The sequence below is a fragment of the Ricinus communis genome, chromosome 6 (assembly GCF_019578655.1).
Source record: "Ricinus communis isolate WT05 ecotype wild-type chromosome 6, ASM1957865v1, whole genome shotgun sequence".
NCBI lineage: Eukaryota > Viridiplantae > Streptophyta > Magnoliopsida > Malpighiales > Euphorbiaceae > Ricinus > Ricinus communis.
The window spans coordinates 744,056-763,143 of record NC_063261.1 but is presented as its reverse complement, the minus strand read 5'-3'; the positions used below and the strand labels follow the sequence as shown (position 1 = coordinate 763,143).

The 19,088-nt window shown below is 35.5% G+C and overlaps 1 protein-coding gene across 1 annotated transcript; it reads right to left on the bottom strand.

The window, feature by feature from the left end:
- Nucleotides 1–17,938: 17,938 nt before the first annotated feature.
- LOC125370421 lies at nt 17,939–18,526 on the bottom strand. The gene has a single exon (XM_048375798.1). It carries the CDS (start codon nt 18,524–18,526, stop codon nt 17,939–17,941), a length of 588 nt encoding a protein of 195 aa, XP_048231755.1.
- Nucleotides 18,527–19,088: the final 562 nt, after the last annotated feature.

The window sequence follows — 19,088 nt, the reverse complement described above, 5'->3', positions numbered from 1 at the left end:
CATGACGGGTGACAAGAGCCTCTTTGTGAATGTCAAGAACTATGATGGAGGCAAAGTAACTTTTGGAAATAATGCCAAAGATAAGGTAATTGGCATCGACTCCATAGGTAAGGATGGTAAACTATTCTTTGATGATATTTTCCTAGTTGATGGTTTAAAAATAACTTGTTGAGTGTAAGTCAATTGTGTGACAAAGCGAACAAAGTTACTTTTGATTCCAATGGATGTCTTGTCAACACCCTAGTGGATGACAAGGTGATATTTAAAGGAGAAAGAAGTGGCAACAGCTACACAATTGACCTACACAAAGTTGCTAATCAATCTTTCAAGTGTCTTGTGTTTATTAGTAATGATTCTTGGCTATGGTATAGAAGACTTGGGCATGCAAGCATGGAGCTTCTACACAAGTTAGCCAAAGATAAGCTAGTAAATGGACTTCCAAAAGTAAATTTCATCAAAAATAAGACTTGTGAACCATGTCAAATGGGAAAATAACATCTATCACCTTTTGAATCCAAAACTATTATAAGTACTTCTAGACTAACTATTACATATGGATTTTTTTGGACCTACTAGAGTAGCTAGTTTGGATGGAAATTCATATGCATTTGTGAATATTGATGATTATTCTAGATTTACTTGGATTAATTTCCTTGCTCATAAGAATAAAGCACTCAATGTTTTCAAATCATTTGCAAAACATGTTCAAAATGAAAAAGGGTATTTCATTTCCTTTATAAGGAGTGATCATGAAAAATAATTTGAAAATGATCTTTTTGAAAACCTTTGTGAAGAATTTGGACTTTCTCACAATTTTTTATCTCCTAAGAAACCATAACAATTGGAGTTGTTGAAAGAAAAAATAGAACACTAGTGGAAATGGCTAGAACATTGCTCAATAAGTTTTACTTCCTTCTTATTTTTGGGTCGAAGCCGTTAACACTAGTTGTTATGATGCAAATAGAGTTTTCAAAAGACCTTTACTAAATAAAACTTCTTATGAGCTTTGGAAAGGAAGAAAATCTAAGCTCTCATATTTTAGAGTTTTTGGATGCAAATGCTATATTTTAAATACCAAGGATAACCTTGGACAATTTGATACCAAAATCGATATAAGAATCTTCCTAGGCTATTCCACTTCAAGCTAAGCTTATAGAGTCTTTAACAAATTTACTTTAGTAGTTGAAGAGTCTATGGTATGTAGTTTTTGATGAGTCAAACAAGCTTGATCTTGGGAAAGGTGTTTGTTTGAATGATCTTATAAGTGCACTTGAGGAACTCAAAGTGAATGTTGATGATCCCTCAAAAGGAGTGAATGAATCTATAAAGGAAATTCAAAAAGACCAATAAAATCAAGGTGCAATTCAAGATCCCCAAGAGATGGAGACCTTCCAAAATCTTCCCAAGATATGGGATTTCAAAAAGGATCATCCTCCTACTCAAGTCATTGGAGACTTATCAAAAGGTGTAATTACCTGTTCTAAACTAGTAGCTTTAAATAATCTAGCCTTTGTTTCTCAAATTGAGCCAATGGCAATGGATGAGGCTCTAAATGATGAGTGTTGGGTGATTGCTATGCAAGATGAACTTAACCAATTTGAGAGAAATAAAGTGTGGGAACTTGTTCCTAGACCAAAAGATAACCAAAGAATAGGATGTAAATGGGTATTTAGAAACAAGTTAGATGAGCAAGGCTCTATCACTAGGAACAAAGCTAGATTGGTTGCAAAAGGTTAATGCATGTCACTTGAATTTTCAATTATTTCAAATAGATATGAGAAGTGCCTTTTTAAATAGTTTTATTGAGGAAGAAGCCTATGTTGAGAAACCTCCCAGTTTTTCGAAAATCATAAATTTTCCAATCATGTCTTCAAACTTTCTAAAGCCTTGTATGGCTTGAAACAAGCTTCTAGAGCTTGGTATGAAAGGCTTAGTTCTTTTTAATTGAAAATGTATTTCAAAAGGGCAAGGTTGATACTACGCTTTTTGTAAAGAAACATAAACATGATATTCCAGTTGTTCAAATTTATATTGATGACATTGTATTTGGAGCTACTAATGAGTTGCTTTATAAGAATTTTGCTATGTATATGACTAGGAAATTTGAAATGAGCATGATGGGAGTCTCACATTCTTCTTTATTCTTCAAATCAGCAAAGTAAGGATGGGATAATCATCAACTAATCCAAGTACACAAGAGAACTCCTAAAGAAATTTGAAATGGATGGTTGCAAAGTAGCCAAGACTCCAATGAGTATCACAATAAAATTAGACAAGGATGAGAAGGGTAACAGTGTGAATGAAAAGCTCTATAGAGGGATGATTTGCTCACTTTTATATCTAACCACCTCTAGACTCGATATTATGTATAATGTTTGCCTTTGTGCTAGATTTCAATCTTGTCCTAAAGAGTCTCATTTGAATGTCGTAAAAAGGATTTTGAAATACTTATGTAGGACTTTAAACTTAGGACTTTGGTATCCTAGGGAAACATCCTTTGATATAATAGGTTATTCAGATGCCGATTATGCCAATACTTTATTAGATAGAAAGAGCACCTCTGAAACTTGTCATCTTCTAGGTGAATGCTTAGTGTCTTGGTTTAGTAAGAAACAAATCTCGGTTACTCTCTCCACCGCGGAAGCCGAATATATGGTGGCAAGATGTTGTTGTGCTCAAATCCTATGGATGAGGCAACAATTAAGAGATTATAGGAGAGAGGTTGATCACATTCCTATTAAGTATGACAATACTAGTGCTATAAACCTTTCTAAGAATCCTATTCAACACTCTAGGAGTAAACACATAGATATTAGACACCATTTTTTGAGAGATCGTGTTCAAAATGGTAGTATAGTGCTAGAGTATATTGGCACAAAAAAGTAATTAGCCGATATTTTCACCAAGTCCCTAAATGAAGAAAGATTGAGTTTCACAAGAAAAGAACTAGGAATGATAGATGGAAGTACTTTAGCATAAACACAATTTCAATCTTGTACTAATTGTGTATGTTTTTTTATTTGTGATACTTGTACTTGTGCATTTCTATTGTAATGCAAATTTGAGTTTTGAAATTATCTTAGCACTAGATCACCTTAAATTTTTGTGTATCTCAATACTCATATATTAAATTATGTGACCAATTTGAATGATGCATGCTCATCAACGCTTCTTTTTCTTTTTTTTTTTGCTCGAAATTGCAAAAAGTGTGCTCACGCTTTATAAGTCTATATGAAAACTTAGAAAAGATCTTAAAAGTGTGCTCGTAATTTTTCAGCGTGACCACGATTTCCTAAAATTATAGCCGTTGTGACTTTTTTTTAAAAGCGCGACCGCGCTTCTCCTCGATTTTAGCAAAAAAAAACTAGCCCTTATAGTAATTTTGAGAATGTATTTTAATGTCAAACTAGCCTGCTTTTACCTATTTTAACCCCCTTAAGGCCATAAAGCTGCATTTCATAGAATTGCATCAGTTTTGCACATATTCATATTCAAGCATTTAAAAAATCCTTCTTCTCTTCTTTAAAAATTCCAAAATCTCTCTTCATCTTCTTCTAAACTAGTATGGGTTCAAGAAAGACCATTAGGAGAGACTCTTCTTCCTTAGAATCCATTATAGAAAGCAAAGAAACTCAACCAAGTAGGTTCTTTGATGAAGAAGTCCTCATCAAGCTTGGCTATCTCAAGAGGTAAACACATTTCTCGAAAATGTTTTGAGACTTCTTCGTATATGAAACCTTAGAATTAGGATTTGAGAACCTCACTAAAAAACTTCTTTCTACCTTAGTGATTAATAAAAAATGAAATAGGATGACTATTATAGGATAGAGTTCAAACTCTTTGGGGAGAAGAGAACCCTTTCTAAAACCCAATTCTCTTCTATTTTTGGTTTTCAAGAAAGAAGCCACCTATCTATTATTGAAAATCTAGTCGAAATGTATTTTTCTTTTTGCCAATTTTGGAGGCTAATCTCCACCAAAAGAAACCCATTCTAAAGACTCACTCTTCAAAGACCTCAAACTCTTAAAATATGGGATAGTGCGTAGGATGATTACCACTAACATCCATACAAGGGATAATGGGGTTGAAAAAGTGCCACAAAAGGATCTTTTTTTCCTCTATGCTATGATCCATGGTAAGCGAATCCTTACTTCTAAATTATTTCTTGACCATCTTCTTTATCTTGGCAATACACAAAAAGATGTCATTCTTATCTCCTCACATATCACTAAAATTGTCAAACACATTCAAGTCCTAACTCCTCTAACTCTTAACCCTCCTATTTCTCCTCTCTTGTTAGGTTTAGCATTTCTTGAGCATGTCAAAGTCATAAGACTTAGGCCTAAGTGGGAGGTTGATGGGGAATTTTTCCTTCTTATAGGGGAGTATGTGGATGATAGAAAGAAGAGGAAGAAAGACCATAGGATGCCAAGTGAGCCGACTCCTTCCTCATTGTAAGGCCAACCTTCTCTTTCTTTTAAGGACAAAGTGCTAAAGCAAAGGGAGAGAACTTAAAATTACCTCCACCACTTGCATGCTGATTTAATGAAAATTCAAAAAGCCTATAAAATTCCTCATTTTCATGCGAAGGATTGGGAGGAAGAAGAAGAAAAAGAGGCTCTAATCCCACCTCCTCAAGCTAGTACTAGTGGAAAAGGCATGGAGCTTATGCTTCTACAAGAAGAAGAAGAAGAAGAAGAGGATGAAGAAGAAGAATTGATCTCTTATTTTCTTTAATTTCTTTTTATTTTTCTGTTTCTATTTTCTCATGCATGCATACATCCCTATTTATCACACTTGTAAATCATTTCCATAAATGAAATCCTATTTTATTTCTTTTATGTTCTATCTCTTTGCAATCTACATTTCTTATCTTATTTTTTAATTTTAACAAAGAGGGAAAAGTGCTTAAATTGATTGCCAAAATTATTAAGTATGCTTAATTGATTAAAAAGGCAAAGAAAAGAGGAGAAGTGCTTAATTTGACTATTAGATATTTGAAGAAGAAGTAAAATGATCCCTAATGCTTATGGGAAGAAGTATGCTTAAAGTGTTCACTAAAAATAAAAATATGACTAAGTTACAAAAACTAAGGAGGAGGAAATGCAAATATTGAGGGGGAGTAGTAAATTATTAAATCTACTATGTGAATTGTTCCTTTGACTCTTGAATGTTAGTCATTAACTATTCAATTGCACTTATACTTAATCAATTTTGAATTTCAAATCAATTTGGTTGTCAAAATCAAAAGAAGGAGATTGTTGATTTCAGGTGCAATTCATCTCTATTTTAATCTTAACACCCAAATTGAATATTGCTAACCTCATATCTTAGTGTCTATAAGATAGACCACCAAAGGAACCAAGCAAAGATTAAGCATCCTTAAGCTTTAAAGGAAGTCTTGTAAAAAGGCCCAAAAAGTGCGAGGGCGCTTCTAAAGCATAGCAACGCTTTTCATATAATCAAAATTTTATAAGATATTGAAAATTCCACCTAACATCTTGCCATCACAACATGACACCTGGCAGTCAAAGTGTCAAAGCTTCAAGATGCGCAGGGGGCGCTTTATATTTGAGCTTTGAGACTGAAATGGCAGATGATAACGTGATGAGAAGCGCGAGGGCTCTTCTAGGCGCAGACAAGGCAGGCAAAAGGGGGCTATTATGGCGCAGGGGTAATTTTTGCAATTAATGTGATGTTAGTAATTGTTGAGATATTAGCCATCCCATTAGTCCCACGTGTTTGGAGCCATTGGAGCCCTAACGTCTCTTTACAGAAAGCGCGGGAGCATTTTTTAGGACTTTAGGTAATTTTTGCTAAGTTATCAATCTTGCAATTAATGTGTTCTGGACCCATTGTAACATCTCTGAGGGGTTGGTATGTATATAAATACCCCTCTTAAAAACTCTACAAGTAAGTGTGTGATTTAGGTAACCAAGACACTTGCAAATTTATTTATAAACTTTCTACACTCAATTTCTTTCTTTTTAAAGTGTATTAAATTGAAACTCTTTGTTCAACTAAAACTCTAAAGGATTATTGTGTGAGCCTAGATATTCAAAACATAAGGAATTGGTTGTTGAGTAATCATTAATAATCAAGGATTAAGGGACTTAATAAGAGATTGGTTCACTAAGGGAAGAGGTTTAATATGAGTCTTGAAAATACCAAGTTGTTGGGTGAACTTATAAAACCCAAAGGTTACAATCTTAGTGATTATAGTAGAATACTCAAGTGTGATCTTGATGACTGGATGTAGGGAGAATTATTCTAGAACCACTATAAACCCTTGTGCCATCTTCTCTAATCCTTACTCTCTTTAAATTATCCTTAATCCTTCTTAATCTTTTGGGTTATTATTTAAATCTATCAACTTTCGCAATTTGAGGTCACCAAGGGACAAGAATTTCCCACTTCCGGGTGCTGAATTGACTTTAAGTTGAAAAATTCCCACTTCGAGGTGTAATGGATTTGATGAATGTCTTTTAGGGACAGTACTGGTAATTGGCCCATCCATGGACTAGAATGTAACTTTGAGAGATCATAAACCAAAATGGCACTCTTGCCTTCTTTAGGACATGTATATATCCTTATATCTATTTCCTATCCACTTCTATCCATTCTTTTTGATTTTCTCTCAAGACCTTTTTTTACTCTTTCTTTGATTACTTTCTTGTTTCTCGGCCAAATTTTATAAAATTAGTTTTAGAATGGCAGGCTCTTCTTCGAGATTCATTGGACGTACCTTAGTCCCACTGGTTTAGGAGTTTTCATCGCCTATTTCACACCAAAACAATCTTAGGATTGTCAAAGGGGAAGAAATCCTCATTTTGGCCTAATGGAACACGCATCAAGCATTTTCGGCCATCGGTAAGGTACTTTTCTTGAACTAAACACTATTTCCTATTATTTAACCACTAAATACATGCGTTATTTGCTGAAAAAGTGCAAAAAGATTATGAGAAATTCAAGAAATTATGTGTGCCCTAACCCACAGAGACAATCGGTTGTGCAGTGCCAATTCAGCTTTATACTGAGCTGATTCGACTACAGAGGCCAAAAATTGATCTTTAATGTGTTTTTTAGGAAAATAGTTGAAAATATATAGTATACTTACTTATTTTATGCCTCGATTCATGTGTATTGTGTTTTATACTTATTTTTGTGCTTCTTAGAGTGATGTTATGTCAATTCGGGTTGCAAAAAACTTTTACGGTGCCTTTGAGTGGTTCGACGAGCTATCAATCTCTATGCAGGCTCAAATTGGCGATGCTGGGTTTCACCAGTTTATTGCTACACTATCATCCGTTATTGGGAGGACCGACCATAGCTTTGGTCTATGCATTGATAGAGAGATGGATGGACGCCACCCATAGCTTCCACACACTAGTCAGAGAGTTAACATTGTCTCTACTATCCTTCATTGCCATCACCGATATCGACTTCACGGGTACTCCTGTACCCTTTGATTATGCCATCCATGACCAGTGGTCCAATGTCCAGGACCAGTACATTGTCAATCTGCTAGGGTTCTTGCCGACACATAAGAACACGCGATGCCTGGCCTACTAGAGTATTCCCCTTCACTATACGGGATTCACGCCTTAGACCACTCAAGAGGTGGATCAGATAACCCGAGCCTTCTTGGTCTACCTTTACAAGACTACTCTGTTTAATGATTTAGGGAATTCGCTAAACCTCCACTTCTTGGCTCCATTGAGGGATTTAAACCGGGTTATTGTAGGTAGTGGTTTTGGGCGTGTACCCAAGTGTCTCTAGCAACTATGGCACTGTAAGGATTTTCAACCTAATAAGAACACGCTAACTAATCATAGAGACTAGTGCGGAGATGGAGTCGCCACCCGGATAATTCTTCGGGATACTGTTACTAATTGAATGGCGTACTAGATTCTATAAGGAAGCTTTGCCACATCCAAGGATGGATTTAGAAGCCAACTTTCTTATTTATATATCTTAGTCTTTACTTTTATTGTTTAACAAGCTATTCCCTATAAATGCAACTATTTATATTTTATAACCATCCATTACAGTATGTGAGGTCCTCTTAAGTCTAGCCCATTTTTAATAAGTCCAGCTCATGTTTAATTTGTTAGCAAATTTTTAACTAATTAATTATATGCAAGGTTTACTTAACCTAACCCAATTATAAATTATGCATTTAATTTGAGCCTTTAAGCCTAAATGGACTACCTTTTATATCGAGGCCCAGTTGGGTAATCTTAAATCCAATATGGCCCAATTGATTTAATCAAAGCATGACAAAACTCACTAAGTCTGTATATATTTGAAATTTAAGCCCATTTACCATCCTTTAACCTAATGGAATACTTTTCCATGTTAAGATCCAATTTTAACTTGAAATCTATTTCTCCAGTTTCAATTACGCAATCATATTGCAAATATTTGGCATGCATCAAACAAAGAACAAAAATAAAGTGCGTCTAACTATTACAACCCTCCTATAACTTAGAAATTGAAAGAAAAACACCTAAAACTAAGCTATGGTATACAATACAGGTTAAAATATATAGAAACTCAAATTAGGGCATAAAATTGTTGAAGAAATGATCAGTCAATGGAGAGTCGATCAACTCTAGAGGTTTTCTTTTAGCTGATTCTTTGACTTTCTTGAAATTCTCACGCATTAGGGCCAAATTTACATGCACAAAGTCAAAAATCGATTAGAAACACAAAATAACAAAATAAAAGCATGGAAGACAAATTAAATTAACTAAAACACAAAGAAAATAATATAAACACAAAAAGGAAACTGGTAGAAGGTCAAAACACATTGCATGACAGATTCTAGATTTGAACATACAACCCTAGAACCTTCATATAATCATATAATTATTCATAAAAAAAATAAATCATACAACCCTAATCCTTCTAATCATAATTCAAAATCTAGCATAATCATATTATCAAGTTCAAGACCCAAGGTAGATCATATTATTATATTTAAAACTCAATAAAATCAATAACATGTTAAATCAAGAGAAACCCTAATATAATCATGTTAATTATTGAAAGATAAACCTAATCAACATAAAGAAACCAATAGGGGAAAGATTGATTGATGATACTAGATATGGGGAACCCTCAGGTTATCACTGTAGATTACTAATCTGTGAGTCTCTAGAGATGATGAGGCGGTTAGACTGAAGGGCAGATGAGAATCCAGCATAGCCTAAGATTTGGAGAAAACTTTTTTTGTTCAATGAAAGTATTTCCTAATCTCAGTTCTTTGTTAGTATCATATGACTAAAGTTACCAAGAAATACTCATGCCTTTGAGAATGTAGGTTCTTTTAGTGTTTTCTCTACTAACCACTAGTATTTGCTCAAAGTTAATAATAATCATAACGCTAGAATTAGGTTATAATGATGCTTATATAGAGTTAGGGTTTTTAGGAAACCCTAATGCGTGCTATTCACACACCGCAAAGTGCGCCGATCATATTAAGTAATATAATGATAAGTAAGAGTATCGTTCCATTAGAGTATCGTTCCATTAGCAACCTAATTGTAAGTAGTATCTTCAATCATACTCTAATATTTAGCACTCAAAATGTTATTTGGGTGTAGTTATATTTAAAAGTAAAACAATCATGAAAATAAAGATTAAAATGATTGGTAAATTTATCAAGGATAAAGCTTATTTAGGTAGTGAATCCCCTTAACAAATTAAGTATTTCATAAAACAAATGGCAATTAATTCAAATCAAGAGTTGAGTTGGAATTCCATAAAATTAGGTTTAAACCTTTCTCAAGTGATTAAACCCCTAATTCCTAAGAGGAAGGAGAGGAATCTTATCTAAAACCCACACTCACTTAGGTCATGCATTAAGATTAAGGAACTATTAAACCAAATGATCTTGTAGATCTATTTCTAGTTTTCCAATCAATCCTCAATCCTTAAGATATGATCAATTCTTAAAAATTTATCTCTAATCAGTTTATGAAAAGAATCCCCAATTAAACATCGACTTATCAATTAAACCAGATAATTAAGCAATCAAAGGAACGACAAACTCATTGAAAAGATTAATTGCATTAAATTTGAATCAATCCATACAAAATAAATTAGAGTTTATCAAAACCCAAATAGCAAGAAAATTAGTTTCTAGACATTACAATAAAGGAATAAAGATTAGGGGAAGAAGATCTCAAACTATTCATGAAAGAGAAGAAATAAAAATCTTCAATCTTGAATCCTCAATCTTTAAAAGCAATAAAAGGAATGATGTTCTTCCTTGAGAAATACCAATCAAAACCCTAGAAATGAAAGAAAGATGAAGTTTCTAAGTGTTTCTCTTTTTAGAAATGGAAATATGACCTCCCTCCTTTAAAGAAAACCTAAAAGATCTTAAATAGTATGTCTTTAAGAACCACACGAGGGCCACATGAGCACCACACAGTCGTGTGGCGTCCTTGGCTAAAATTCTTTCTTAAGAATTTCCTCTGTCCATACGGGAAGTGCACATGAGCATGTCCTCTTTCCGTGTCATGTCTTAGACAATCTGCCATTTTTTCCATCTCACACGGGAAGCCCACACGGACGTGTGCCTCTAGTGTCTTCTACTCCTTCATTCTACTAATTTTTACACTTCACACGGGAAGGTTCTTCCCATGTCTTGCCGGTGTAATACTCTTTTCCTTAATGATCAAGTGCTCCTTGGTTGATTTAAGGTAAAATCAAGGTAAAACAAGATTCAAAAGTAAGTGCTTTTAGCACTTATCAAACCATAAAGGAGTTGATCGACTCATATCAATTTTTTCAAAAAGAAAAGATATCCTTTATCAATTATTAATATTCAATAAATAAATTCTTAAAAGTTAAATTAATATCAATAAAATCTATATATTATCATTAATACCTTCTAGAATATTTTTATTAATTTTTGGTGTTTTAAAATCAAAATACAAAAACGACACTAGACTTCGAAAATTAGCCGATTGGCACTTTATAGAGCCGGTTGACTCTATGTATAGCTAATTTGGTTGTACATAGAGCTAATTTGGCTGTAAGTAGAGCCAATTGGCTCTAAGGAGCAAAAAGGTTTGAGAAATTTGCACTTTGGTCCCTAAACTTACTAAAACTGTTGTTTCACCACTCAAAGTTAATTTTTTTATCAATTAAGTCCAAATTGATTCTGGAAAAGTAATTTTGAGTCCAATTATTCTCAACTCTAACTTGGATTCATCCATCCTCAATCTTCTGAGACTTGAGAAATGCAGTAACTTTCATCATAGGATTTTCCTTAATTCTCTCGATATCTAGATTTGAAAAATGGGTGCTGATAGCTACTCCTATTTTGTCGAATTTAATAAACATTCACGCGGTTAAATAAATTGAGATAAATCATAATATCAAGGACATGGTTAAAAGGATATATTGATGAGCTGTAGAAGCCACACCCCTTAAGCTCCAACTGATGCATAAACTTTCATTTGATGTAGGGACCACGCTGGCTTGAGATGTGAGGACTGCGCCTGCTTCAATTCTTGAGGATTTCACTTGCTTGAATTTTGAGGACTTCGCCTACTTTAATTTGAGGACTTCGATTGCTTAGAGTTTTGAGGAGTCCCCCTCTTTCACTTTTGAGGACTTCGCATGCTTTGAGGTCTTTGCCTGCTTTTGAATTTATGCTTGACTTACCACCTTCCGAGTACTAAGTCTAAATTTTAAGTTCAAGCTTCTCACTTTGTGATGTAATTGACTTGACAGATGTCTTTTGGGGGCTGCACTGATAATTAGCCCATCCGGGGACTAAAATGGAATTTTGAAAGGTTATGGACCAAAATGACATTTTTTCCTTCCTTAGGATGTATATATGTCCTAATATCCATTTCTCATCTCTACTTCTTATCTTCTCCTTCTTCCTCTCAAAACCTCCTTCTACACTTTCTTTGATTTATCACTCATTTTGTAACCAAATTTCAAAAATCTTGAAATGGCTAGTTGTTCATCAAGATCTATTGGACGTACACTAGTCACTCAAAATTAGGAGTTTTCACCGCCCATTTCTTGCCAAAATGATCTCGGACTTGTTAAAGAGGAGGATAACCCCATTTTGGCCAAATTAAACATGCACCGAACATTTTCGATCGTCAGCGAAATATTTTTCTTACACTAAATCTTGTTTCCTCTGATATATGTACTAGATACACGCATTATTTGCTCAAAATACAAGAAAATTTATGAAATTTTGATGAATTTCTAAAGCCTTGACCCATAGTGTCAATTGGCTTTATGTAGAGCCAATTCGGTTGTGCGCATAGTTGATCTACTCTATGTAGTGCCAATTAGGCTTTGTGCTGAGTTGATCAACTCTGCACAGTTTGAATTAATCGTGCGTAGGCCAAAAACCAATTTTTAGGTCATTTTGATGAAAATAACAAGAAATAAACAACATACTTACTTGTTTTGGGTCTCGATATGTGTGCATTATTTTTGTGTACCTATTTTTGCACTTTTTATAGTAACGTTTTAGCGATATGGTTCACTAGAAATTTTTATGGTGCATGTGAGTTGTTCAATGAGCTATCGAGCTCTATGGAGGCTAGGATTGGCGACACCAGGTTTCACCGGTTCATTACTACATTTCCATCCGTTACTGAGAGGACTGACCATACCTTAGTTTGTGCTATGATGGAGCGGTGGATGGACACCACCCATATGTTTTACACAGTGTTCAGGAAGCTAACGTTATCTCTGCTATCCTTCATTGCTATTATTATGATAGACTTTATAGGTATGCATGTACCTTTTGACGATGCCATCCACGACTAGCGCTCCGATGTTCGGGACCATTACATTACTGATCTGCTAGAATTATTATCAGTGTGCAAGAACACTCAATATTTGGCCTATTAAAGCATTTCCCTCCATTATAGGGTCCTCGAACTGCTTGAGAGGTAGATTATATGGCTCAAGCTTTCCTTGTGTATCTTTTCGGGACTACACTGTTTAGTGATTTAGGATACTCACTAAACTTTCGCTACTTGGCCCTATTGAGAGATTTAGACTAGGTCTCCTCTTTCAACTGGGTATCTACAGCTCTTGCTTATCTATATCATCAAATGGACATTACTGTCCGTGGGAGCAAGAGGATATATGACTTTTGGCATGCAATACATGTAAGTTCTATCCATTTTGATTTCTCCATTTCTACTTTCTTGTATTTACATGTCAGTCATTGATTTTTAATTTGTAGATTTAGGCCTTGGAGATTGGCCTTCTAATGGGCTCACAACCTATCAACACGTCCCAAGCCTTCCCACACTTAAGCTGCTGGGGTTCAAGTCAGAGCATCCTACTGGAGTGGGTGCAGGTTCATATGCATCGCATGTGGATCAATTCTTTAACCTGGGATAAGGTAAAAGAAAATTTATTAGTTATATTTGTAGTTTACAAGTTTTAGTCACCAACTTTGTAATTTGTAGATTTATAGTGACTAGCTTGGTGAGCATCGTCACTAGGATCCTTACATGCTCTCTGCTGCGGACCTTGAGCATAGGAGGGTCCTCTTGATTGGCCCAGCTTGTTGGATGAGGAGGATATGTCCTTGGGTTTCAAAGGGTAGGGAACGCAAATCCATTGTCGAATTTGTAGGAAGATGGCGGTAAGAGGCTGCACTTGCAGCGGCAGTGAGAAGGAGCAACTCTCTCCTCGAGCTCGATGTCAAATGGCGAGAAAAGAAGAAAAAAAGGGTGGCACCGATAAAAGGAAGGGGAAGGAAGAAGTTTCGGTGGTTTGTTGGAGGTGCAGGCAGGTAGAAATTGAGTTAAAGGTCTAGCAATCTTAGAGAAGTTCTTAATGAACCTCCTATAGAAACCTGCATGACCTAACGCTCAAGCATGTGTTCTAGATTATGCAAACAGTGAGTGAAGGAGTTACCAAATACAGAAAAATCATTCATAAAGACCTCCATGGACTCCTCAATCATATCGTGGAAGATCGCCATCATACACCTTTGAAAAGTCACAAGTGCATTGCACAATCTGAATGGCATCCTCCTATAAGCAAACGTCCCATATGGGCAAGCAAAGGTTGTCTTCTTTTGGTCTTCATGTGCAATGGAAATCTGGAAGTAACCTAAAAAACCATCTAGAAAGTAGTAAAACATATGCCCAGACAACCTTTCCAACATTTGGTCAATAAAAGTGATATTTTTTGCGTTGATTTACTTTATTTTTCATACATGTCATATACCTAAATATTATTGATTTTGCTTTCTTTATTTGTACATCCTATGTGGGGTATCCACTTTGTTTTACACTGAGGACAGTGTGTTCTTCAAGTGTGGGGTGGGTGTGGGTAAACCGTATATTCCCTTCTCCTTTCTATGACTTTTGGATGTGTTTAAAATTGCTATCACTGGTGTTGTATATTGTTAGGATGTTAGGACCCATGTTCTTCATGTCACTTAAGCTTAGTTTGTTCTTTTGTAATTAATGATTTAATTCACATACTTGTAATTGATTATCCTTCTCAATTTTTTTCTCTTGGAAAGCAATTTCACTGTGTTCAATATGTCACTTTGGCCGGGTTAAACCGGTGTTGCTTGAGTTCTTTGCAAATTTCTATCCTTTATCTTTGAACTTTGATTTTGCTAATCTCTTATACCATTTATGTGATGATTCAATTGATAAGTTTGAGAACCAATTGCAAATTTTAGCCACTTCAAACGTGAGTTTGTGAACCAAAATTTGAGCATCCATTGCAAATTATGCTCATGATTTTTCTTGTTTGAGTGTGCGTTGTACTTAATTTTGTTTCTAGAACATGCTCTGTAATGCTTGTTGAGGTTACATGAATTTTTGAATACCATTAAATGATTTGGGTAACTTAGGATTCACCACATTTGGCCAAAAGCCTACCCTTTGTTTCCATTAATCAGCTAGTTTTGAGTCTTAACCTTTTCTTCATGATTTACACCCATACACTACATTTATACCATTCTTTACTTTTGTCTTTTCTTTCACATTGTATGCTGAATAATTATGTAATATGCTTGTTCTTTTATGGAATTATAGTGCCTAATTTGTTAAAAATTCACTTAGTCCTTTTAATCATTCTTTGATGCTTCCTTTAATCCAAATTGTATAATCATTCTCTTTGTTTGTTTCATTAACCATGCAGCCCCTATGTAAGCTGCTGTGGTATTTGGAAAAAAATAAATGAAAAAAATAAAAATAAAAATAAATTTAATTTAATTAACTGTTTATTGTGCTTCTTTCTTAGCTCTTTTCTCTTTTGGATTCAATTCTTTGAGCATTCTCTACTTTAAATAAGGATTAGTGAGTACTTTTGTTGATTTGGCATTCAGCTCCTGAAGCATTGATTATAAATAATTACATGATTCTTCAGTATACTTTACACTTCTATCCAAATATTCTTACCTTTATCTTAGCCACATTTCAACCCTTATAAAGACCCTTTGATTTTGGTATTCATTTATTCGCAATAGTGAAGATGGGGTTTATGAGCAAGCTTATGATAAACAGGTTTTGTGCATCTGCATTGAGGGAATCTTTTTGTTTACCTGTAAACACTGTGAGTGATTTGAGAGATCCCTATGAGGCAATGGTTCCTAGTCTTTTAATGCTGAGTTGTTGTATAAGTGTTACTTCGAGATGGTATTATTATAGTTCTTCTTTGAAGGTATATAATTTGTTTAGCTACTTGAGTTTCATTCTTTATATGTTGAATAAGGTTAAGTTGTGAACCTTAGCATGGATTTTGAGGGGTGATTGTTGCTTATATATGTATTGAGTTATTGATTTTTTGAGGACAAGCAAAAGCTTAAGTGTGGGGTGATTTGATATGCACTATGTTACACATATTTATATGCCCAATTACTTCTATGTTTGTCCATAGTTATCTTGTTTCATGCCACAATCACTTGTGTTTTGGTTCATTTCATATTTCAAGTGATCATTGATGGACATTATCAGTATTTTACTGCGATATGTGTGAATACAGACCAGAATCCATCAAAATTGAACAAATGCTAGCATTTTAAGGTTGAGCACGGCCTGGACTCTGGCCATGTTGAACCATCGACCTTTGATCCTCAAATATGGCCTTTCGGCACAGTTTCCAAGGCCACCATGGTCTCAATCACGGCCCGTGGTGGCTCAGCACTGGTGAGGGCACGGTCAGGGAGCAGAGGATGAATTTTGGGACTCGGAGGTCCAACACGTCCTGGACTCTGCCTGTGCTGACCAGCACGGGCTTGACCATGGCCGTGCTTAGACATTTATATGGGCAAATTCGATTTCTTTTATGGGGGTTCAGTTTTCTGACTTTAGATCACATATACGCACGCAAGCCATTTTTTTCCAGACTTTGACATTCGACTTTGGGAGACCATTTTGCATATTGAAGGACGGATCTCAATGGTTCAAGTATCACATTGAAGATCAAGAGTGGATTTTGAGACATTCAAGAGGCAATTCGAGGTTCATTATTCAGATTTGGGGATTTAGGGTTGTTCATCTGTGTTGAAGAAGAAGGATGTACATGTTCCCAATTTTCTCTTCTGCATTTGTTCTTTATTTTGTGTTATTTATTAGTATGAGTAGCTAGAGCTGTTGAACCCATTGGGGTTCCTTTGTTTGTTGGATTGCACTTAATGTTTATGAGACTTTGATTATCAATGCTTGTATTCTTCTTGCTTTCAGTATTAATAAGATATTGCATTATTCATGAGACATTGTGAATTGTGTTGTTCAGATTGCTTTCTGTAATTGAGATATTCACTTAGTAGTTGAAAATTTGAATAGCAAGAACTAGTTAATGATTACTTAGAGATAAGGGTAATTAACTAGTCGGATTGAGAATTAACAACTCTTAATAGTAGTGGATTAATCTTAAAGCTAACTTAAAATCAATCCTAGGATGAGATTCCGTCGTTTAGGTTCTTAGGTTAGGAATTCGGTGTTCTCGAGAGGAAACTCGAATCAATTTAGAATCCACTCACGAGTACTCACAATTGGTAATCAATCTAATTTCTACCTTCCCTAAAATCAAACTAACTTAGGTCCCCCTTGGGTTTGCTTTCTTTCCTTGATTGTTTCACTATTATTTAAGGTTAGATAACATAAGACGCTGGAGTAGTTCTAGGTTCACCGTTTCCTGAGAATACGACCTTGATACTTGCCATTAGTGCTAGTCTGCATCGATAGGTTCACTGCCTTAGATTGTAGCTGCATAAATAGCTCATAAAAAAGGAAGGGAAAAATGGTCCTTTCCAGTGGCATCATTTAGCCTCCTATAATCTATGCACACTCGAAAGCCCGTTACCATTCTAGTCGGTATAAGCTCGTCCTTCTCATTTTTAACCACAGTCATACCTCCCTTCTTGGGAACCACCTGCACAGGACTAACCGAAGAACTATCAAAGATAGGCTAAATCAAACCTGCATCAAGAAGTTTAATTACCTCCTTTCTAACCACTTCCTTCATGTTCGGATTTAGTTTGTGCTGTGGTTACACCACTGGCTTGTAACTATCCTCTATAAGGATCTTGTGCGAGTAATAGCTAAGACTAATCCCAGGAATGTCAGTAATTTTTCAAGCAAACACCTTCTAGTACTTCCTAAGAGAGGCCAAAGTCATCTCCTTTTCCTTGAGTGTCAAGTCCGCTGCCAGAATGACAGGCAACCTGTTGTCCTCATCTCAATATGCTTTGGGAGCTCTTTCAACTCAAGAACTGGTGGTTCCTCGATTGATGGCTTCAACTTCTGCGCACCAACCCTGTTAATTATAACAAACTCATTATCCTCTTCGCTTGGCCATTAGCTAACAAAAATTCAAGCTGCTACAACACTTTCTCATTTGATAACTCATGCTCATCTTACATTGGCAAAGTAACTTGTAGAGGGTCTTCAACTAACATTTGCTGCAACTATGTCTCAACAACATTATCAATTATATTATTAGAATACACAGCATCATCATGATCTAAAGACTGTTTCATAGAATTATTCAAGTCAAAGGTGACAGTCTCATCCTCTACCCTAAGTTCAAGCTTTCCATCACAAACATCTATAATTGCCCTAGATGTTGTAAGGAAAGGTCTACCTAGAATCAAAGGTACACTACTCTTACCATCCACGTCTAAGATCACAAAATCAACAGGAAATATGAATTTATCCACCTTAACAAGCACATTCTCTACAATACCCCTAGGGTGCTTGACTAACCTATCAGCTAGTTCTATACTCATCCTAGTAAGTTCTGTCTCTCCCAGCCCCAACTTAGCAAACAGGTTGTACGGCATTACATTAATGCTAGCTCCTAAATCAGCTAAAGCATCACTAATAGTTAAGTCACCTATAACATAAGGGATAGTAAAACTCCTTGGATTATGTTTCTTTTCCGGTAACTTGTTCTGGAAAATCGCCGAACATTCCTCATTTAACGTCACGAATAAGTCCTTAAACTTCCTTTTGTTGCTAAGGATCTCTTTTAAGAACTTCGCATATCTCGGCATTTGCAAAATAGCTTCAACAAAATATAAGTTTATGTGCAGTTGTTTAAATACATCAAGAAATTTACCAAACTACTACTCGACTTGCGCTTGCTTCAACCTAGCAGGGGACAGAATTTTGGGCTGGTATTCCCTCAATGAAATCTTCTTTGCCTCTTCCTTCTATAATTCCTTTGCCTTATTATCTTCAACCTTTCTGCTTAAATCTACCTGCATATCAACATCATTATTAGAAATAGAAGAAGAACTAGGAATATACTTACCTGATCGCAAAGTGATTGCATTCACATGCTCTCTCGGGTTGGACTATGTATTGCTAGGCAAAGTCCCCGGTTGCCTCTCAGCCAACATCTTAGAAATTTGGCCTATTTGATTATCTAAGTTATGAATGGAGACCTGTTAACTTCTAAGAGCTACGTTTGTCTGCTGGAATCTGGTCTTTGAAGTGGACATAAACTTCATCATCTGCTCCTCTAAGTTAGGCTTTTCCCCTTGAGTTTGAGGAGACTGAGGTGGGAGAACAGATCGTTGTGGTTGCTGATATAGTCGCTAAAACCCTGGTGGC

Excerpts from the sequence above, each read along its gene's own strand:
- LOC125370421 (XM_048375798.1), bottom strand. The coding sequence starts at position 18,526 with ATGCCGAGATATGCGAAGTTCTTAAAAGAGATCCTTAGCAACAAAAGG.